This window comes from Vipera berus (assembly GCF_964194415.1).
Source record: "Vipera berus genome assembly, chromosome: 12".
Classification (NCBI taxonomy): domain Eukaryota; kingdom Metazoa; phylum Chordata; class Lepidosauria; order Squamata; family Viperidae; genus Vipera; species Vipera berus.
This window is the reverse complement of record NC_138215.1, coordinates 8,932,494-8,952,950: the sequence shown is the minus strand read 5'-3', so window position 1 is coordinate 8,952,950 and position 20,457 is coordinate 8,932,494. Positions and strand designations below refer to the sequence as shown.

Sequence of the window (20,457 nt, the reverse complement as noted above, 5' to 3'; positions counted from 1 at the left end):
AGAGGAGGAAGAAGAAAGGATTGAGGAAGATTTTGTCCTCGCCATCTGGAATCGGGCTTTAAGCTGAAGTAACAAAGCCCTCAATACTCTCAACACAACTTCAAACAAGGCACAATTTGAGAAAACCATCAGTTAAATATAAGCGCAGCTGGCAACTGTTGAACAAAAAAACCCCAGAGAGATGGAAATTCCAATTTATGGAAAACTCACTGATCTTTTAACGTGCAAGAATCTAAAGAACAGGAGCTTGACAATAGAAAAACTTTAATAATACTTAAAAACAACATATTTACATCGGATATCATTAAACAGTGGCAAATACCTTTCTCAAATATAAATTAATATTAATTACCGTACTGCATTTAGTCCTTTAGGTCCATGACTGGAATTTATTGATTCTTCGTCTCTTGGCATCATGGTAGTATCTGGAGGGGAAAGAAGAAATCAAACATTCAACTCCAAAGAAGAGGCAAAATGACCGTATCTTGGGATGCTTAACTCTCTCTGGTGCCAAAGGCCTGGAAGAGAACAGGAAAGCCTTCGCCAGCCCAGTTCGGCAGTGTCCCCCAGGGGAGAGACTAGAGGAAGGAAAGAAGATTGACAAAAGCAGAGGTGGAGCTCAACTGCTTTGCACTCTGGGTCATGTGTCCATGGGGATTCTCAGTCATGCAGGTCATGGTTATCCCAAGGATGCTTTTTCATGAGGCAACATACGCTTGCAAAAGAGGCAGCGTAGCTCTGGAGCTCTGTTGAGGGGTGCAGAGATTAAGGAATGCAGGTTTGTTAAGAAAATCAAACAAGTACTCTGTCCCGGAGAAAGAAAGGTTGTGAGGGATCATAGACTCGTAGGGCTGCTCAAGGCAGAAAACTCCTACCATCCCAATCAAATCGTTGTCCAGTCTATTTTAGAAAACCTCCACTGATGGAGCACCCAGAACTCCAGTAGAGAAGGTAGTTGATTAAGTGTTCTCGCTGTCAGGAAATTTTTTGGTTAGATGTCTTTTTAATGAACTTCTACTCATTGCTTTCTCTTCCACAGGCTAAACATACCTATCCCCCTCAACCCATTTGTAATACTCAAGGGACTCAAAATAAGCCTATCTGAGTTTTGTTGGCATAAGATGGGTAGGGACATCAGGCTTTCAAGATTCTGTTATTATATCCTGCAACAATACAGTTCCACTAGTCCTTGCAATCTCTACTCCATGATCTGGCTGACAAACACCACCATTTTTGGCATGCTGACTCCTGCAGAAGCCCAACGGTGCAGCCGAGAGGCCTGCATATCACCTCACCTGTAGTCACGCTGCTCCCGGTACTCTCGTCCCCTGTTGTATTGTTCTCGTTCCCTGTTGTAGCTTGGCCAGTAGTTTGCTGAGCTCCGATATGGTTCTTGGCGGACCTGGCGTTCCATATATTGGTGCTCCCTATACCAGGGCTGCTCATATGGGTGGTGATAGTGTCTGCCCCAACTTTGAACCGGATTGCCACTGTAATAAAATCTTTGGTCCCTCTGCCATTTGCTCCGTTCTGCATGACAAGGAGGGGGGAAAAGGTAGCACTCTTTTCACAAGAAGCCCAAGGGTCTTATCCACTTGGACTTCATCATCTCTATTCCACCTTTCACTTGAATTTTATTATCTCTTTTTAAGAGAATCAAAAAAAGGACGAGGAGCAACAATAGGGAACACAATAATAATAGCATCAATAGCGGGAACAGCCCATCCACAGTTAAACTGGGAGGCTCTTGAACCAGGTGGCCCATGTAGTTCCAGCAAGTGGATCAAGAGTGGTCATGCATTGCCACCTCCCCCATTACAGGAAACAAGATGAGACCTCAGGAAGAATGGAAGAGCCTCTCTGGAGTCAAGAGTTTTTCTTTCCTAAAAGCCCAGGCCGGGACAGGCTGACAACCTCTCACCTGTGTTGCTGAAATGCCTTCTACTTGACTGCTTGTAGTTCTCCCGTGGATGTCCGTGCATCTGGGGAGGGTGAGGAGGTGGCTGCTGCAGCCTTTGAGCATGAGGGCTATGGGGGACAGGAGCCATCTGAGCATCTCGACTGGGCCCAGGAGCTTCTGGACGAAGGGGCCGCTTGCCGCTCACTGCCTCTTCCTTCTTTTTCTGTTCCTGCCAAGCAGAAAGACATCAACGGAAAACTCAAAAGGCAAACAGTAACAATTATTTGGGTTTTATTAACCAGGAGTTGTGGAGGAGGGAGGTCCCTGGAGAATATTTGAGGGCCTCCTCTAGAAGGAAGGATTAAACAAAAGAAGAATCGAAAGCCTTAAGGCTTCCCACCTCTTCATTTGTGACCAAAGATGCCTTCATCATCAAGGTTTGCTAGCCAGCCCCTGTTGGCACCCAGGGACCTCCACAATTGCACTTGGCGGGCAACTTGAGGAAAGAGCCGTGCAGGTCCAGCAACGGAGAGTGGACAGCCACTTGTCTGAAATCATATGGGGTCTCCTGCTTGAGCAGGGGGTTGGGCTAGAAGACCTCCAAGGTCCCTTCAAGCTCTATTTGGATTTGCTTAATAAAGAGTTGATTCCAGCCAAAGGAGCTGGAGACTCATAGAAAATTACAGCCCCATCAAGGAGTCTCCCAGAAGACTCAACGGCTTTGATCCCCAACCTCTTTCCTCTGAACATTGAAAGACTAAAGGTAAAGGTAAAAATAGAATTTCTTCTCCTTTCTTCTATAACTCAATTTCTGGCTCTTAAGAGAGCAATGACCGAGCCAGGAGCAAAACAAAACAAAAAAAGAAAAAGAAAAAGAAATAGGAAAAAAAAGCAGAGTCCACCTACAAGTGTCAATCACACTTCCTCCAGTTCCTGAGGTTTTCTTTTGCACAAGATGCTCCCTTTCCTTCCTTCTCTTTATTTATATTTGTACCTCTTCCATTTTGTCACACAACATAAACATACACACAACCGCACACAACTCTGTCCTTACCGCCAGTTCCTGACCTCGTTTTTTACTAGCCATCCTGTACACCTTATATAATTTCTTGGCGTCAAAGTCAGTGAACCTGGATGCAAACATCCAGAGATTGCTGGAAGGAAGTGAAATGGATATTTTAATTTTCTCTTTTTACAAGCTAGGCCAGAAGCCTGAACCTTTCATGCCAGAGGAAAGAGATTCCCCTCCCACAGTAGCCCTGGAAGCTGTAATGGAGAGAGGTTTTATTCTGGGGGCCCCACATCCCTTCCAAAAATGTCTTGCTGCAAGGTTGAGTCATGAAGAATCCTGAGGTAAAGTCATCAGATTTTGATGTAAGCGTGGCATGACCCTATCCACCACCTCTCTTTATTACTGCAAATGCCTGTATCATGGTTTTTCTAGGAGTTTGGACTAAAATGTGTAATTTGTTTTTAACACTTCAATGTAATTCAACACAATCCAACAACTGGAGACTGCATCTCGTCGGCAGCATTGTCACACCTTTAAGTGTCGAATCCCTCAAGGAGCTTGGGACACCCGAAAGAGTGCAAGCGGTCACGGGAATTCAAGGGGAGTTGGATTTAGTTTGCTTGTGGCTATGTAGAGCTTCCAGGCTGATTCCTCTTTTAACTCCATCCCCAGGTTCTGCCTCTCCTTCCACTACACCTCCAAACTCAAAAAGATCTGACTGCAACATCAGGGAGGGAGAGAGAGATTGAGATTGAAGGTTTGGCGGAGAGACAGATTACCTTCTCCATACGTTAAGAACTTCCTTTTCAGCGTGGTGTTTCAAACACTGAGCAATGTGGTCGCCTATCTTAAGCAGGCAAGTCCGAGTTTGCTCCAGCTGCTCTTGTTCTGTAAGTCCTTTTTCTGGCTTATCCAGCTGCTTCAGGGCCTTCTTGACTGGCCTCATCTGCTTTTTGCACTTGGGGACAGAGGAAGTAGAGCTCCACGTTAGTCGGGCAGCAGAAAGGAGGAAGAGGAGAGGGAGCTCCAGATTTAGTCAAACCTTTGAGGCTAGGTGCCCATTTTGATGGGGGAGGGGGTCTGCTGTGAGCACCCTCTCAAAATGGCAGCCACAGGAGTCTTCCCCAGTCACAATTCACCAAACGGTAGGGAGGACAACTTTTGAGTTGGAGGGGCATCCTTCTTGCAAAGCAGAATCTCCCTTTTCGATCACAGTCTCAGCAAATCTACGGTTCTCCTGTTTTAGAGATGAACTGGCTGGGGGAAAAGTAATTTTCTGCTGAGGTGAATATGCCAGTGATCAGGGTTTGGCTTTGCAGCATGTCAGCTATCTTAACTCAGAAGGAAAAGAAAAAGAAAGAAAGAGAAAGAAAAAGAAAGAAAGAAAGAAAGAAAGAAAGAAAGAAAGAAAGAAAGAAAGAAGGAAGGAAGGAAGGAAGGAAGGAAGGAAGGAAGGAAGGAAGGAAGGAAGAGAAAAAGAAAGAAAGAAAGAAAGAAAGAAAGAAAGAAAGAAAGAAAGAAAGAAAGAAAGAAGAAAGAAAGAAAGAAAGAAAGAAAGAAAGAAAGAAGGAAGGAAGGAAGAAAAAGAAAAAAAGAAAGAAAGAAAAGAAAGAAAGAAAGAAAGAAAGAAAGAAAGAAAGAAAGAAAGAAAGAAAGAAAGAGAAAGAAAGAAAGAAAGAAAGGAAAGAAAGAAAGAAAGAAAGAAAGAAAGAAAGAAAGAAAGAAAGAAAGAAAGAAAGAAGGAAGGAAGGAAGAAAGAGAAAGAAAGAAAGAAGAAAGAAAGAAAGAAAGAAAGAAAGAAAGAAAGAAAGAAAGAAAGAAAGAAAGAAAGAAAGAAAGAAAGAAAGAAAGAAAGAAAGAAAGAAAGAAAGAAAGAAAGAAAGAAAGAAAGAGAAGGAGCCTGAGGTGTACCAAGCACAACATTTGCACCTACAGGGTATCAAGAAGCACCAGGGGGCTGAGCAAGATCAAGGCAGCGAAAGCTACCCAGATTTCAGTTTGGGGTCCTTAAGGCTCATCTGGGGTAGCCATAAAATCTTGGAGAGCGTACAAGAGATTTCCCATCCTTCTTTAGGTGAATTCCTTAAAGTGGAGGAAAGATATTTTTGTTTTGATCTAGAGGAACAGAAGACTTTATTATAGAGGCAGTCCTTGACTTACAACAGTCTGAAGGCCTTTTTTGCATCCTTTTCTCCCCGCTTCTACTCATTTTTCAACTTCCTCCCCTTTCACCCCCCATTCCCGATTTTTAAATCTTTGGGGGTTGGTTAAGTTTGTATTTTACTTTTCATCGAAACTTAATAGAAGTTGGCTTAACAAGGAAGAGGTAAGCTGATTTTGTAACAAAATATTCCCCTGGAAGCTCTCCAGGGTCGATGACCGGCCCTCTTTTGACTTTTTCCCAGAGTTCCACCCCATTCCTGGAGAAGACTCACAATGGTGAAGGTTGCATGGTCTAAGTCATCCTCTTCCTCTTTGTCAATGGGGACAGGCTCACTTCCTGCCGTAATGTGGACGGGACCCTGAGCCAGCAGCTTCTTCCCTTTGTTGCCAGATTTGGCCTCGTTGCCTTTGGGCTGTGAAAGGACAAGAGGAAATAGCATCCCTCTAAGAAACAGCACAGGAAGGAAAATCGTAGATGTGCCAAGAAGGAAATGGAAGGGAAAAATATCCAGGGTGTTGAGAAACTGCATTCTGCTGCCTGGAATTTTCAGGCAATTTCTTTGCCCCTTAAAACAGGGTCCACCACCTTTGTGATAATAAACTAATGGTAAAGGTTTCCTCTGTCCAGTCATATCCGATTCTAGGGGGTGGTACTCATCTCCATTTCACGGCCAAGGGAGCCAGCGTTACCCAAAGACAACTTCTGTGGTCATGTGGCCAGCATGGCTATATGCCCAAAGGTGCACTGAATGTTGTTACCTTCCCACTTGAGGGGTACCTATTTATCTACTTGCATTTGCATGCTTTCGCACTGCTAGGTGGGCAGGCCAGACTGCGCGCTCACCCATTCTGTGGAGTTCGGGTCTCAAACCCAGGCTGTCAGCTCTCCAACTCACAAACTTTAATCACTGGGCTGTCACGCCCCATTTTTAGGAGAATGGGAGTCCCTAAATCAATGGAGTTGTGCAACCCTCTCACGGATAAAATTAATGATTTCACTGGCAAGAAATACGTATTTCACTTTCTAAAAAAGATGGTCTTCAGCATACTTCGATGGCGGCTGACTTGAGACACATACCTATAAATTAATTATTTTTAGCTTTTTGTCTTTCTGTTTGAATGGGCAGACATGTAAAAATAATGGACAGAAATACCATCGTGCACTCTTCTGCATCTCTACTCGACAGGAAAGCACCCACCACTTACAGGTATGGTGGACAGTTTTGAAAGATAACCTACTCCATGGGTAGGCAACCTTGGCTCTATGCTGGCTCAGGAATTCTGGGAGTTGAAGTCCACAAGTCATAAAAGAGCTAAGGTTGCCTACCTCTGGCCTACTCTCAAAACATGCTTCAACTTTTCCTTCCCATCTTGTCTGGGCAAAGCTGTTTGGCTTTTTAAAAAAAGTGTCAACCCAACAACTTTCTTCAGCCCTGGGAACACTTATGCAATGCTCACCGAAGAAAGAGAAATCTCCCTGAAAACAAATTTGAAGTTCAAGTGCACGGAAATTTATCCTGATTTCCCAGTGGTGGGCAAGACCGAAACAATGTTATCCAAGGTCAGGAACTCTATGGTATTGAAGACTTTATGCTGCTGGGGAGAACGGAGTAATCTTAAGAGCCTATATAGCCAGATATGAAAGCATCATTCAATTCACGCTCAAGGATAGCCAGTTGCACATTTTGGTGACCTCACAATCAATCTATGAGTTGTCTTCTTCTAAAATGTTTCTTAGACTTCTCAGCCTGGATCGCAATCTGGGGAGGTCCTGATGGTCCCCCAATTAACCCAACCCAATCCTTCTTAGCTTCCCAGGTCTACCAAGGACGAGCCAAAGATTTCAGCCTGCCCAAATATCTGAAAAAAATGGAGAATAGGGATGTTCTGCCCATAACATGAAGTTGGTCATGGCTTATTCACACAAACACACAGCCAGGTTACCAGCACACGTATGTGACCCTTGTTTAAAATCAGCAATGGCATGGCCACCGAGACAGGTTAACACCAGTAGGTACCTGTTCTTTTTTATCCTGTTGCTTTTTATCCTTTTCTTTCTTCCTCTCTTTTTCCCCTTCCTTTTCTTGGCTTTGGGCTGGCTGCTTATCCTTGTTCTCTTTCTTCAACTTCTTTTTCAGGGTATTCTTATTCACCCCATCCTCCTTGGGGGCAAAACATGTGAATGCGCATAGAGGACAGAACGTTCACCTTACTCTTGATGGAGGGAAGGGGGAAATATATCTTTTTCTTAAGATAACTGGCATCAATACAAATAAAATAAAATAAAATAATAATAAAATAAAATAATAAAATAAAATAAAATAAATAAAATAAATAAAATGAAATAATAAAATAAAATAAGATAAAATAATAAAATAAGATAAAATAAAAAAATAAAATAAAATAAAATAAAATAATAAAAAATAAGATAGTAAAATAGTAAAATAAAATAAAATAAAAAGTCCTTGATTTACAATTATAACTGGGACCAGACATTTCTGTTGGAAAGCAAGACAGTCGCGCCTGATTTAATGGCCTTTTCTGGCCAGGCAGTTAAGCAAAATCACCACACTTGTTAAGGGAAGCATGCAAATGATAAGCAAATCCAGCTTCCCTAATTGCTTGTCGCAGAAGGGGCTCACGCAACTCCGGGACACTGTAACCATCATAAATTGAGTCAAATTGTCAAGCAGCCACATGTAAATCAGGTGATCATGAGGATGCTGCAACAGTCATAAGTGTGAAAAACGGTCATAAGTCCCTTTTTCAGTGCTGTTGTTGACTTCAAATGGTCACTAAATGAACTAACTGAAGGACTACCTATGTTTGTGGTGCTAATTAAAAAAACACCACACGCCCTAATATTAATCTATACAATTCTTGGTAGCATCAGGATCCTTCCTCAAAGAGAGATAATAACAAGGATTGCAGCAGGTCTCAGCTCAATGGCTCCATCATTCTGGGATTTTTGTGAACTGTAAAGGTAAAGGTAAAGGTTCCCCCGCACACGCGTGCTAGTCGTTTCCAACACTAGGGGCCAGTGCTCATCTCCGTTTCAAAGCCAAAGAGCCAGCGCTTGTCCGAGGACGTCTCCGTGGTCATGTGGCCGGCATGACTAGACGCCAAAGGCGCACGGAACGCTGTTACCTTCCCATCGGAGTGGTCCCTATTTTTCTACTTGCATTTTTACATGCTTTCGAACTGCTAGGTTGGCATAAGCTGGGACGAGTAACAGGCGCTCACTCTGCTACGCGGCACTCGGGATTTGACCCGCCAAACTGCCCACCATCTGATCGACAAGCTCAGCGTCCTAACCCACTGAGCCACCGCATGAACTGTAGCCCCTGGCTAAGATGGCGCTCCCAAAATTGCAGACCCTAAATTTTAGTCGGCCATTTTCTCCCCCAGAAAGTCCCAGATCCTCAGGCGCTCATGCTTACCTTCTTCTGTCCTTCTACTGACAGGTTGTCTGCAGGCTGTGCAGAAGAGACCTCGCTTCCTGGCTCCTCCTTGATTTTGGGGGGCTTGTTTTCCTTCCGGATTCGGGGCTTCACCACTTTGGCTTCGGCCTAGATCAGCAGAAAAGCCCACGAGGGCACAGATGATCAGAAAACCCTCTTTGCTGGCCAGTTTGGTGGAGCTTCTCTTTGTTTGTGTCAACCCTTCCCTGTATAGAGTCTCCCATCTCACTGCATATTTCCGGGGCTCTGGAGAGTGACCAGCTTTAACTCTCAACGGGGTAGCTTTCCCAGGGACAGAGATGGTGCACCAATTGGGCCTCCTGGAATGTTTGCTTCTGCCCAGGAGCAGGTGGCAGCTGTGACTGGTGGGGCCTTTGCATGGATTCAACCTATGTGCTAATTGCGCCCACTCATGGACAGGGAGGCCCCATTCGTGGTGACTCAAGTCCTAGTTGCTTCCCATTTGGAGGGCTGCAATGTGCTTCACCACGGGTTGTCCATATTTTCCACCACAAAGACTGGAAGCTTGAGTTTTGCAGGCACTAGATTCCCAAACAATGCATAGAATAAACCAAAGGGGCAAACTGAGCTTGCTCTTTGGCGGAACTGACCTCCTCTGTCTTTGTCACACTTTCTTTCCTTTTCAGGTCTCTTTTGATAACTTTCAGCAGATAATCTACTCGTGTCTGGAGCTGCTTCCCCTGTGGCTTTTTATCGGTCTCAACTGGTAAAATCTGGAGATGGGTGGAGAAGGAATAAACATAAAAGAGAGGTTTAAAGTCACCCACCTAACTTTGTGCCCAAAGCAGGACTAGAACTCCCAGTCTCCCGGTTTCTAGCCTGGCGCCTTAAATGACTAAACCAAACCGGCTCTCTGTTTTATGCATAAAATCAACGCAAAAAAACATTGCTTGTCAAGCTGCAGAGCCACTTCTCCCCACATCCGACGCTGCCACATCCTGCAAAAATCCCTTTTTCAAGCATCATAGTTTGGTGTTGCATCTATAAAGCTTCACCCACGGGTGAGGTTCCTTGTACCTTGTCGGTCAGGTTCAGTTCTGGGTCTGATTTGATGAGCTCCCAGTTCCCACATCCGTGCTCGTAAATTCCCCGCAGCAAGCAAGAGTCCTCTTCCACTCCCCAGTCTATATCGAAATGGGCAGATTTGACACGGCAGTTCAGATGGAACCTGCAAAATTGGAGGAGAGGATGGGCAAAAGGTGAGAAACAATTCCGTGTGAGACGCCCCTTGTTAATAAAGTTCCACATCAGAACTGGATAAGACAAAGGAAAGGCAAAGTTAGAGGTATGTGTGAAAGCATGGTGAAATTGTCTCTCTTAAACTTCTTCTCCCTAGCTGACCTCAGTTCCACTTAAACTGAGCAGAGGATCATTCCTTAAACTGCTTTAAAAAGGGAACCAGCTGTTGAGGCTTAGTTGAAAAGAAGGGAATACAAAGTTGATCTTGAAGGAAGTCTTATCTCTCTCCAGCTTATTTTTCCCTGGAGAAGATGAGGAACCGTCTTCTGCCTAGCCTGTAAGAATCTAGCAGAATAACCAAGTTGGAGGGGACCTTGGAGGTCATCTAGTCCAAACCCCTGCTCAAGCAGGAGACCCTATACAATTCTAGGCAAAAGGCTGTCCAGTGTCTTCTTAAAAGCCTCCAGTGATGGAGCATCCACACCTTCCGGAGGCAAGCCGTTCCATTGATTAATTATTCTCACTGTTTGGAAATGTGTTACTAATTTAACTGCAATGATTAGCTTAACAACTGTGGCAAGACAATTTGTTACAATTCTCTTGGTTACCTTCTCTCGAGTCAAAGTAATGGCTGCCTCTTCCATATTTACATTTTAGAATCCATTTAGATGTGTCTTCACATGTATGATATTACCTTTTTCCAATGTAAAGGTCAACAGAGCAATAAAGAATAACATACTGCCATTTTGTTTAAGAGCAATGTGTGATTTTTCTTCTCCTCAAATACCTTTTCTTTTTATTCTTTGGGTGATTCATGGCTGCTACACAAACACACACATAGACACTTACGTGGTCTTACATGGTCATGCTTACCTTGCCCTCTCCACTGGGTCAGATGGAATGATCTGATGGAGCACTGCAAACTCCTGCTCATGCTGAATAATGGCTTTCACATTCACCTGAACTCCAGAGATGTTAATTGTGGGTCCCTTTCCCTTCCCTGGTCCTTTGTCTGAATAAAAGGAGCCACACAGAGTTTTCAGTCACAATCAGATGGGGTGAGTTGGGAGTCGCATTTAAAGAGCACATCAGCACCTGAGACTTTAACATGTTTCCATTTGGGAGCTAAAGTACCAGCCTGTTATTGTAGGAGAAAAGCAGGCAGAACTGTGGAGGGTTGGAGTTAAACATTTCATCAGTTTAGAATCCTTGCGTTGTCACAAACAATCCAAGTCACTCTCTCTTGAATTCTGTTGACTCTTATTTGGTGTCAATTTAGTACTGAACTTTAGTTGATTACATTCTTGCATAGAAGCTTGAATAAATATTTTATGCTGCAACTTAACATATAGTCCTGATCCTTTGTGCCTGATGGTGATTTTGAAAAAGGAGGACTAGTTTTGTTGCGGAGTTTAGGGACTTCTTAAGGATGAATTCTTCATACGGTGCCAATTTTCTTTATTTAAAGAGATAAGTTCATAACCCTGTATTCTGATGACCACCCCGCTTTTCCCATCAAAGAGAGCCCCCTTGCTCACTTTCAGTTGGGTTCTCCTTCAGATGCTCCTCATATTCCTGCATGGCTGATGCACAACTGTTATGGAGAAGTTCCCCCAAACGTTTCAGGTCAGCTACAGATTTGTCCACAAGTTCGGCATCTCGAGCTATGCATTCCAGTCTAAAAAAAGGAGATGGGATGTAATAAAAGTGCTGTACAGCAAATCCCCCCCCACTCAACACACGCACCAATCGGACATTATTTTAAAGCACTTCCAGAACATGGAGGGGCTAAGAGCAGCTACCGAAGAACAAGTCATAGCAGCTTGGTGGGGCATCACTCCAAACACAATTAACAATGTATCCCACATAATGTGTGCAAACCCACAGGTTGCGTTCATAGGTCCTGCTGATCTAACTAAAGATCTAAATGTAAGAATGAACAATACTGAAGGATCGGGAGAGGCAAACCTGCCCCCTAACCTCCTAGGAGGATGCAGGAAGCCTTCTGGCAGGTGGTGATGAAGGATGAAAGGATAAAGGATAAAAAGGATGAAACTGAATGTAACCTAGCAGGACCGTAGAGGGGATTAGGAAAGAGCCTTGGTGGAGCAGTGGGCTAATGCCTCCTTAAGTAACACCAGCTGCCTGCAATTAGCACAGGTTCGAGTCCCACCAGGCTCAAGGTTGACTCAGCCTTCCATCCTTCCGAGGTAGGTAAAATGAGGACCCAGATTGTTGGGGGCAATTAAGCTGACTTTGTAATAATGCCGCTTGGGGTGTGTGTGAAAGCCCTAATAAGCAGGCATATACATAGAATGAAGGCTACTGCTAAGCTTGTAAGCCGCCCTGAGTCTTTGGAGAAGGGCGGGATATAAATGGAATTAAAAAAAAAGAAAGCAGGTGATAACGCTCAAGTGATGACATCGAACATGACCAATTGCATTATATGTGCAATGGCATCATTTCATTTATTTAAATAATTGATGGGGCCAGCCATCTCCTGGAAGTGATTCTGAGTGGCGCACGGCGATTAAAACATAAAATCACAACGTGAAACCAAAGGCGCCTGAGGTTGGATCATCCCTCCAATCCTCTGATGTCCCAACAGTTGTAATTTAGTAGACTGCACCTTCTCTCTCATCTGGCACTCACCGCTCCAAAGGAACACCAAACTTCTTGTAAGCCTTGATAAATCTGTGGAATTTAGACAGGAAGAGCAACAACCATTAAGAGAGGGTTGCTAAAGGCCTCCATTTTGTTTTCCCCTCTGTTTGTGGTTCTCGTCCCGCTCTCTCAAATTAAACCCCTCCAGATGCGCCCGGAGTGCAACTCTCAAGTTGCCCAATATTTACTAAGTCAGGTTAAGCAAAGGGAGGCTGCAGAAGGTTTTTACATTATTTTCTTCTTCTGCTCTGGAGGCTCAAGACCACCGGAGCAATCTCCCCTCCTTTCATCCCCACCAGGCCTCACTGCGAGGTAGGCCGGGCATCCCTCCCACCCATTCCAGTTCATCCTGGCTCTGATGAAAAACACATCCAGAAGAATCCCTGGTTTTCTCCCTGATGCCAACCTTCTGATTTCGGTGTCTGTAAATCCTTCCACTGTGTCCTTCTGAGTACTGCAAGGCCTCCTTTTGCGTTTGGGCCTTTGGTCATCATCAGATTCCTCCGTGTCTGAGCCAAATAATACGTACAGCTTTCTCTTTAGGTCAACACCCGAATCAATGTCATTGGGCTGAGGCTGCCAGGGCCAGAAAAAGCCCAGGGTTAGACAAATCCTCTTTGCCAGAGGATGCAAACTGCAGGTCCTCTGGACTTACCATAGTTCATTTAGTGACCATTCAAAGTTACAATAGCATTGAAAAAAAGCGACCTAGGACCGTTTTACCCATTTAGGACCACTGCAGCATCCATTCCGCATGGTCATGTCATTTACACTCAAATGCTTGGCAACTGGTTCACATTTACGATGGTTGCAGTGTCCTGGGGTCATGTGATCACCTTCTGTGACCTTCTGACAAGCAGAGCCTTGATGGAGCAGTAGGCTAATGCCTCCTTAAGTAACACCAGCTGCCTGCAATTAGTGCAGGTTCGAGTCCCACCAGGCTCAAGGTTGACTCAGCCTTCCATCCTTCCGAGGTAGGTAAAATGAGGACCCAGATTGTTGGGGGCAATTAAGCTGACTTTGTAATAATGCCGCTTGGGGGGTGGGTGAAAGCCCTAATAAGCAGGCATATACATAGAATGAAGGCTATTGCTAAGCACATTGATTTGTGGTTTAGATTGTAAGCTGCCCTGAGTCTTCGGAGAAGGGCGGGATATAAATGGGAATAAAATAAACTAAAAAAAATAAAAATAAAAGTCAGTGGGGAAAGCCAGATTCACTCACTGTGTTCCTAACAACTGCAGTGGTTCATTTAACAAATGCGCCATGAGAAGTCATAAAATGGGGCAGAACTCGCTTAACAAATTTCTCACTTAGCAACATAAGTTCTAGACTCAATTGTGGTTGTAAGTCGAGGACTACCTGTACTTAGCAGCCCAAACACTCAATGCTCCACAAAGGGGTGGGAGACTTAAGGAAGTCGGAGTTTCACAAGGCCACCCATTGCCCTGAGCCTGTGTGTTCCCAGGAACATCTTTGCCTGTGTGTTTCTCACCACCCAACAAAGTGTGAATGTTCTCTTCTGAAAAGCTAAACATCTCCAGCAGAGCCATCTACATCTGAAGGGCCTCCATCCTGCTGGTGTTTGGAAGGGTTTTCTCCACCCAGGGTGAGGTGTGATGTCTCTTGTTGTAGGTCATACAGTACAAAAAAAGCTACCTTTTTGGCTGGGCTGCGAATTTTGGGCAACATGCATATCTCCTCTAGTTCCTTCTGTCGCTCCTCTTCTTCCACCTTCTTCCTCTGTTCCTCAGGAATGATGTTTTCCCAATCCTTTTCAGGTTTGTCTTCCACCTCGGCTTCCTCCTCCTCCATTGTGGCAAAGTTTGCTACCTGGGAGGAGAAACAACCAGGCTTTCCATACTGGGCTTCCATATCACACCCTGGACATCAACTGTTTCGACTCCTCCCCATGGGACGCCGCTATAGGGCACTGCATGCCAAAATAACTAGAAATAAAGACAGCTTTTCCCCAAGTGCCTTCACTCTGTTGAACACCTAATCACCACAGAACTGTCTTATTTCTAAGGATATTTAACCATGTAGTAAGGCTGCATTACTATTATCCTTCTCACCTTTTCTACTACCTTCTCCTACCTATTGGTATCTTATGATTATATTACTTTAATTTTTGTATGTACACTGCAAACCTATGCACCAGAGACAAATTGGCCAAAGGAGATGCTGCTTATGCTTCTCCACCTTCTTCTCCTCCTCCTCCTCCTCCTTATTCCTCTGCTGCTTCTGCTTTCCTCCTCCTCCTCCTCCTCCTCCTCCTCCTCCTCCTCCTCCTCCTCCTCCTGCTGGGGTAGAAGAACTCTTGTGCACAAATTAATGGAGTTAAAGTGTGAGAGAGTTTTTCATAAATTGGAATTTCCATCACTATTTTTTTATCAATAGTTGTCCCTGCAGTTGTTTAACTGAGGGTTTTCTCAAATTATGCACTGTTTGAAGTTGTGTTGAAACTTTTGAAGACATTGTTAAAGGTAAAGGTAAAGGTTCCCTTGCACATGCGTGCTAGTCGTTTCCGACTCTAGGGGCCGGTGCTCATCTCCGTTTCAAAGCCGAAGAGCCAGCGCTTGTCCGAGGACGTCTCCGTGGTCATGTGGACGGCATGACTAGACGCCAAAGGCGCACGGAACGCTGTTACCTTCCCACCGGAGTGGTCCCTATTTTTCTACTTGCATTTTTACGTGCTTTCGAACTGCTAGGTTGGCAGAAGCTGGGACGAGTAACAGGCGCTCACTCTGCTACGCGGCACTCGGGATTCGACCCGCCAAACTGCCGACTATCTGATCGACAAAAGCTCAGCGTCCTAACCCACTGAGCCACCGCGTCCCTTAAAGACATTGTTACTTCAGCTTAAAGCCTGATTCCAGATAGTTAGTGAGGACAAGATTCTTTCTTTCTTTCTTTCTTCTTTCTTTCTTCTTTCTTTCTTCTTTCTTTCTTTCTTCTTTCTTTCTTTCTTTCTTTCTTTCTTTCTTTCTTTCTTTCTTTCTTTCTTTCCTTTCTTTCTTCTCTCTCTTTCTTTCTCCTTCCTTCTTCCTTTCTTCCTCCTCCTTTCTTTCCTTCCTTTCTTCTCTTCTTTCTTTCTTCTTCTTTCTTTCTTTCTTTCTTCTTTCTTTCTTTCTTTTCTTTCTTTCTTTCTTTCTTTCTTTCTTTCTCTTTCTTTCTTTCTTTCTTTCTTTCTTTCTTTCTTTCTTTCTTTCTTTCTTTCTTTCTTTCTTTCTTTCTTCTTTCCATAAGGAACATTTATGAATATGAAGGCACTTCATACTAAGCCCATTAATTTCTTCTTCTATCACATTGTGTATTGCCACCTAATGTGTAACTAAGTGGATGGCAATAACTGAGCATTTTTCAAGGTGCCACCTAGGACTAACTAAACTCTCTAGGCCACCACACCACTCCTTTTAATTGCACTGATAATGCTACAAATTCTGAAATCTTTGATGCTCCTTTTTCTGGGCCTGTACCTTAAACTGGGAAAGTAGTTCGTCGGTTGCACTTGTGGATGGTTCGTTCTCTCGTGTCTCAGCCAGGCATAAGATTTCCTCAATGTCCATTTCCTGGAAGCAGGAGGAAGAGTGCAGTCAGACACACACTAGTATGAAAGATTGAATTTATCCTTCTAAAGTTCTGATATGAAAATGGATTGGATTGAGTTAAATGTCTGCCAATGACAAATGACATCCCAAGAAGAATCAAGGTAATCTCCACCCAGAAATAGAGATCAGAAAACTCACCTGTGGTTCAGATTCTTCCCCTTCTGGTTCTTTGAAAAGGTCTTCAGCTCCAAACTGAAGTTCCTCCTTGTTGAATGGGTTTGTACTAGAGAAAAACACGAAGCCACTGGCTTGCACAAAGCTTTCCAGTTCACAAGTACTTGGACCATATCTTAGCTCAATTTTCCAGGGTATCAAATAATCTAGTTCCTCATGCACCTCCTAATCTTTTTTATCTAAGAAAACTAGGCAATTTGCAATTCTGAGTAGCTAAAATAATGCTTGTTGTCTTTTTAAAATCAATCAATGTTAGAAATAAATTGTTTTAAAAAAAAGACAGTAACCTTAGCATAAAGCATTCGTTTAGGTATCAATGACCATGTCTGCCTGACAAACATAACCATCTCATTTTATCTCATCAACAAAACAGAGATTGATGCTAAATGACCTTGTGTGTACTGCCTGTGAAGCTGAAGAAAGCTCCAGAATCTATTGAATTACTGCTATTTTTCCTCCTGTCTTTTCTCCTCCTCTTTGTAAAGGCAGTAACATTTACCACTTGCATCTATTGAAGTTATAATGTTCTATTTATAATCTTCTATTTATTGAAAAAGCACCTTTGGGGCAACCATGGCCTGGATGAATCTCCATAGGGGTAAAGATGTCTTCCCACTGAACAGTTCATCCCAATTAATAAGCCTAAGTTTTATCACTTTCCCAGTTTAACATTTAAAAGGTACCATAAAAGAGCCACCTTGATCAGCATACCAAAAGGCCCTTCTCCTTACTTGGATCTGTCTGAGCTATTGTCCAAAACCGTCAGTCCGGTGGTGTCCACCTGTTGAATCGTGGGATGGTCCGGCACAATCTTGTTCTTCCCTCTTTCTATAATCTCCTCTTCCACTGTTCCCTTTGTAACCAAGCGATAATTTACCTGCAGAATCCAGGGGATGCGTGAAATAGCTATATAGGTAGGTTTTTATCCCTGGTGGAGCCAAGGTGAGGTGCAGAAATCTCTTTTTGGATCTCCCTAGTTCAGTGACTCACCTGACCTTTTTAAAGGATTGGAAAGGAACAGGGATCAAGGACTAGCAAGCTGAAAATGGAAAGCTACTGGCTTCTAACACCTTACAATACAGTAAAAGCAAAATTTGTCCCACCAAGATTATTTACCTTTGGGCTTGTAGATGTCGCCTGTTCTGCCATGTCCACCAAGGCAGCCCCTTTAGGGGAACTTCTGAATCTCCAACTTCCAACCCCACACACCCCAACCGCCCCCCAAATTCCCTCTATCAATATTATTTAACTTTGCTGCTCACTATTTCAGAAAACAACGAAAGAAATAACCAGAGTTTTCTTTGCCAGCCTATCCAATCTGGAAAGGTAGGATGTGAAAACCTGAGCACCTGAACTGGGTCAATTGATGAAGAGCCACACGTAAAGTATGTCTGCTCCACAATTTTCCCGAATTCAAAATGACCAGTAGGAAAGCTTCCCGCTATAACTGCCTTCATCTCAAGTTCTAAATTCCATTGCTCAGTGCAGGAAGAGGTAACTGACGTGGCAGACAGCCAATCTGATCTATGCTTAAGGTGTTGGCCTAGAAACCAGGCAACTGGCATTTTTGTTGTTGTTAGTTTTCCCACCTTATTCATGAAAGCCAGTTGGATGACTTGGGGCCAATCACTCCTTTTCAGCCCAACCAACCTCACAGGGTTGTTGTGGGAAAAATAGGAGGAGTGTTAAGTATGTTCACTGCATTGAGCTACTTATAAAAATAATAAAGGCCGGATAAAAATCATAAAAATAATACTTACAAAGTTCTGAAAGGAGTTAGAATAGGGAAATCATAACAGCTGTCTGGAAATTAATTTCTCCCCTTGCTTCTTGTGGCCAGAAAGGCAAAGCAACTTTAGAGGTATTGATTTCCAGACTGCTACCGTTTGGTTGTTAACTACATTTCCCTATTCTGACTCTTTTCAGATGCCCAAAGTGTTGGCTCTCAGAATGAGACTCTAGAAAGAGTGCAGAGAAGAGCAACAAAGATCATTAGAGGACTGGAGGCTGAAGCATATCAATAAGGGTTGCAGGAATTGGCCATGTGTCATTTAATGAAAAGAAGGAGCAGTGTCACAATATCTAAGGAGTTGCTACAAAGAAGAAGGGGTCAACCAGGAAATCTCTTCTCCCAGTGACCAACCCAAATTCAGTTTTGGGTCAACCTATTCTGCAAAGCACCTGAAGGCAGGACAAGAAGCAATAGATGGAAACTAATCAACCTAGAAATATGGGGAAATTTCCTGACAATTAGAACAATTAATCAGTGGAATGATTTGCCTCCAGAGGCTGTGGGTGCTCAAAAACTGGAGATTTTTAAGAAGAGCTTGGGCAACTATTTGTCTGAAATGGTACAAGTCTTCCTTTTCAATTTGGAATACCATGGTGGGTGTTTCCCCGTCCTTGGGAAAGGAATGCATTGTGTGGGTTGGTTCGCTATATACATTGACAGCATGCCAGTTTAAAGGGGAACTTTTGAAAGTGAGCTCAACCTGTTCCTAAATTGTGAGCCCTATCTGACCACCACAACACCAGAAGGATATCCAGATATACACAAAGCCTTGTTTTTCTATACTTTAAGCATGAACATCTGTCTGATCATCTGCCGGCTCATATTTTATCTTTTTTGTACATACAGTAAGTTGAACGCATACTAAATCTCACATACGGTCATTTTGCCATTCTAGGCCCTTCTGTTTTTTGAACTTCTTGGAAGAATCAAACACTTATTTGTACCAAGAACAATCCAAGTCCATTTGCCCCATTCTCATTGTCGAGCTCTGTCCTTTTCATCCCAGTTTCACTGTGGGTAATACCCACTCAACGAAGAGACACAACGGTGTAGCCACTGGATGCAGATATTTGCTTGTTGAGATACATAGAGTGTTGTGTTGGCCTAGCGTGAGTGAGCAAAGAGATGGGATTCCCCAGCTACCTTCCTAAAATATTTAAACGTACAATTTTATTAGTTCTCTTCATGATCGGTTCATCAGGGGACGTGGTTGTCTCCTCTGTTTGGTTTATATCAGTCTCATAAAAACAAATTGGGTTCACTCAGAGAGATTCAGACCTTCTCCAACTTGCTGTAGGTGTTCCAAAGAAGCTAGAATGACACACATCCATCACAATATAATTGCATCTGTAATGAAATCAAAACACAGGTGACATTCTGGCATTATTGGGACTTCTAACAAATGCATGTGCGAAGAGGTGTTTTTCCACTGTAGCCTTTTTGATCGTAGGTTGGACATCCCGATAGATTTGGAGAAGAAAGATAGGAAATTTGACTCGGTACTAGTTCAACGGATGTCCCAAGTTGGCTGCCATAATTTTCATTTAATTGCAGGGCTTGGTGGTACTGGATTGGGGGGGGCATGCTGTCCACACAGTACCTGGTTGCCAAGTTTTATCACCATTGACCCTTTTTGGATAGAATTCCAGGCAAGTCTGGCTTGGAGTTAAAATCCTAGATGGTAGATCACAGGGATGAATGAGTGTCAAGAGTAAAGGGTAAAGATCAGCTTGCTTTCATAATTCGTGCATGCTTGGATAAACCTACTTCCATTCAGTTCTGAAACACAATCCATTAACAGGCTAATCATCCAATTTTTCCAAGACTTTTCTCCAAATCATTATCTTTTGTGGGTTTTTCTGAGCTGAGACAGAAGAAATGCAGTGCATGTTTTGTTTGTTTGTTTTGCCCAAGTAGCATTTAGGGAACTGGATAAACTATCTATGGAAATCTTTGGCTGAATTTATACACTTCAGCAACGGAAACCTGAGATTGAAAACAGTAACAATTTTACAAATTGGGAGGTTTTTCTTAACCATTTTTTCTTCATTCCCTTCAATTTATTTCTCTATGGTGAGCTCTAAAACCATTGCCCAGGTGTTGGGATATTCTTTCTTAAACCTCTACTTATTAACAAAGCACTTTATTTTTTATTACGTTCAGCCAAATTTTGGCTTCTGAGTGAAGTCAGCCTCTGAAGACCCAACAGGCTCAAACCGAAAATCTGAATAAAGACGGGGAAAGCGCATAACAAGCACACTGACTCCCTTTCCAGTTTATTGCATGTGTGTGGAAATTGTACGGGGTGTTGTGATGTAAATACTGTAAATTATTTATTGATTTTAAAAAAAACCACACAAATTTTTCTTCCCAATAACGCAGCCATGAATTTCTGTTGATGCAATCTTTAGGACGAAAAAAAAGGCATGAACCGGATCACGTGTGTGTTTGTTGAGTGAGCTACTTCACTGTTAAAGCCA

General features: G+C 43.3%; 1 protein-coding gene across 1 annotated transcript; it reads right to left on the bottom strand.

The window, feature by feature from the left end:
- Nucleotides 1–247: 247 nt before the first annotated feature.
- LOC308673394 (chromodomain-helicase-DNA-binding protein 2-like) lies at nt 248–17,334 on the bottom strand (the record flags this gene model as incomplete). Its single annotated transcript, XM_081337019.1, has 19 exons — nt 248–425; nt 1,296–1,530; nt 1,922–2,129; nt 2,955–3,054; nt 3,692–3,870; nt 5,348–5,488; nt 7,094–7,237; nt 8,516–8,644; nt 9,148–9,270; nt 9,575–9,725; nt 10,610–10,748; nt 11,275–11,414; nt 12,389–12,430; nt 12,807–12,976; nt 14,060–14,233; nt 15,880–15,972; nt 16,150–16,234; nt 16,917–17,062; nt 17,302–17,334. 19 exons carry the CDS (start codon nt 17,332–17,334, stop codon nt 371–373), a joined length of 2,487 nt encoding a protein of 828 aa, XP_081193145.1. The 3' UTR covers nt 248–370.
- Nucleotides 17,335–20,457: the final 3,123 nt, after the last annotated feature.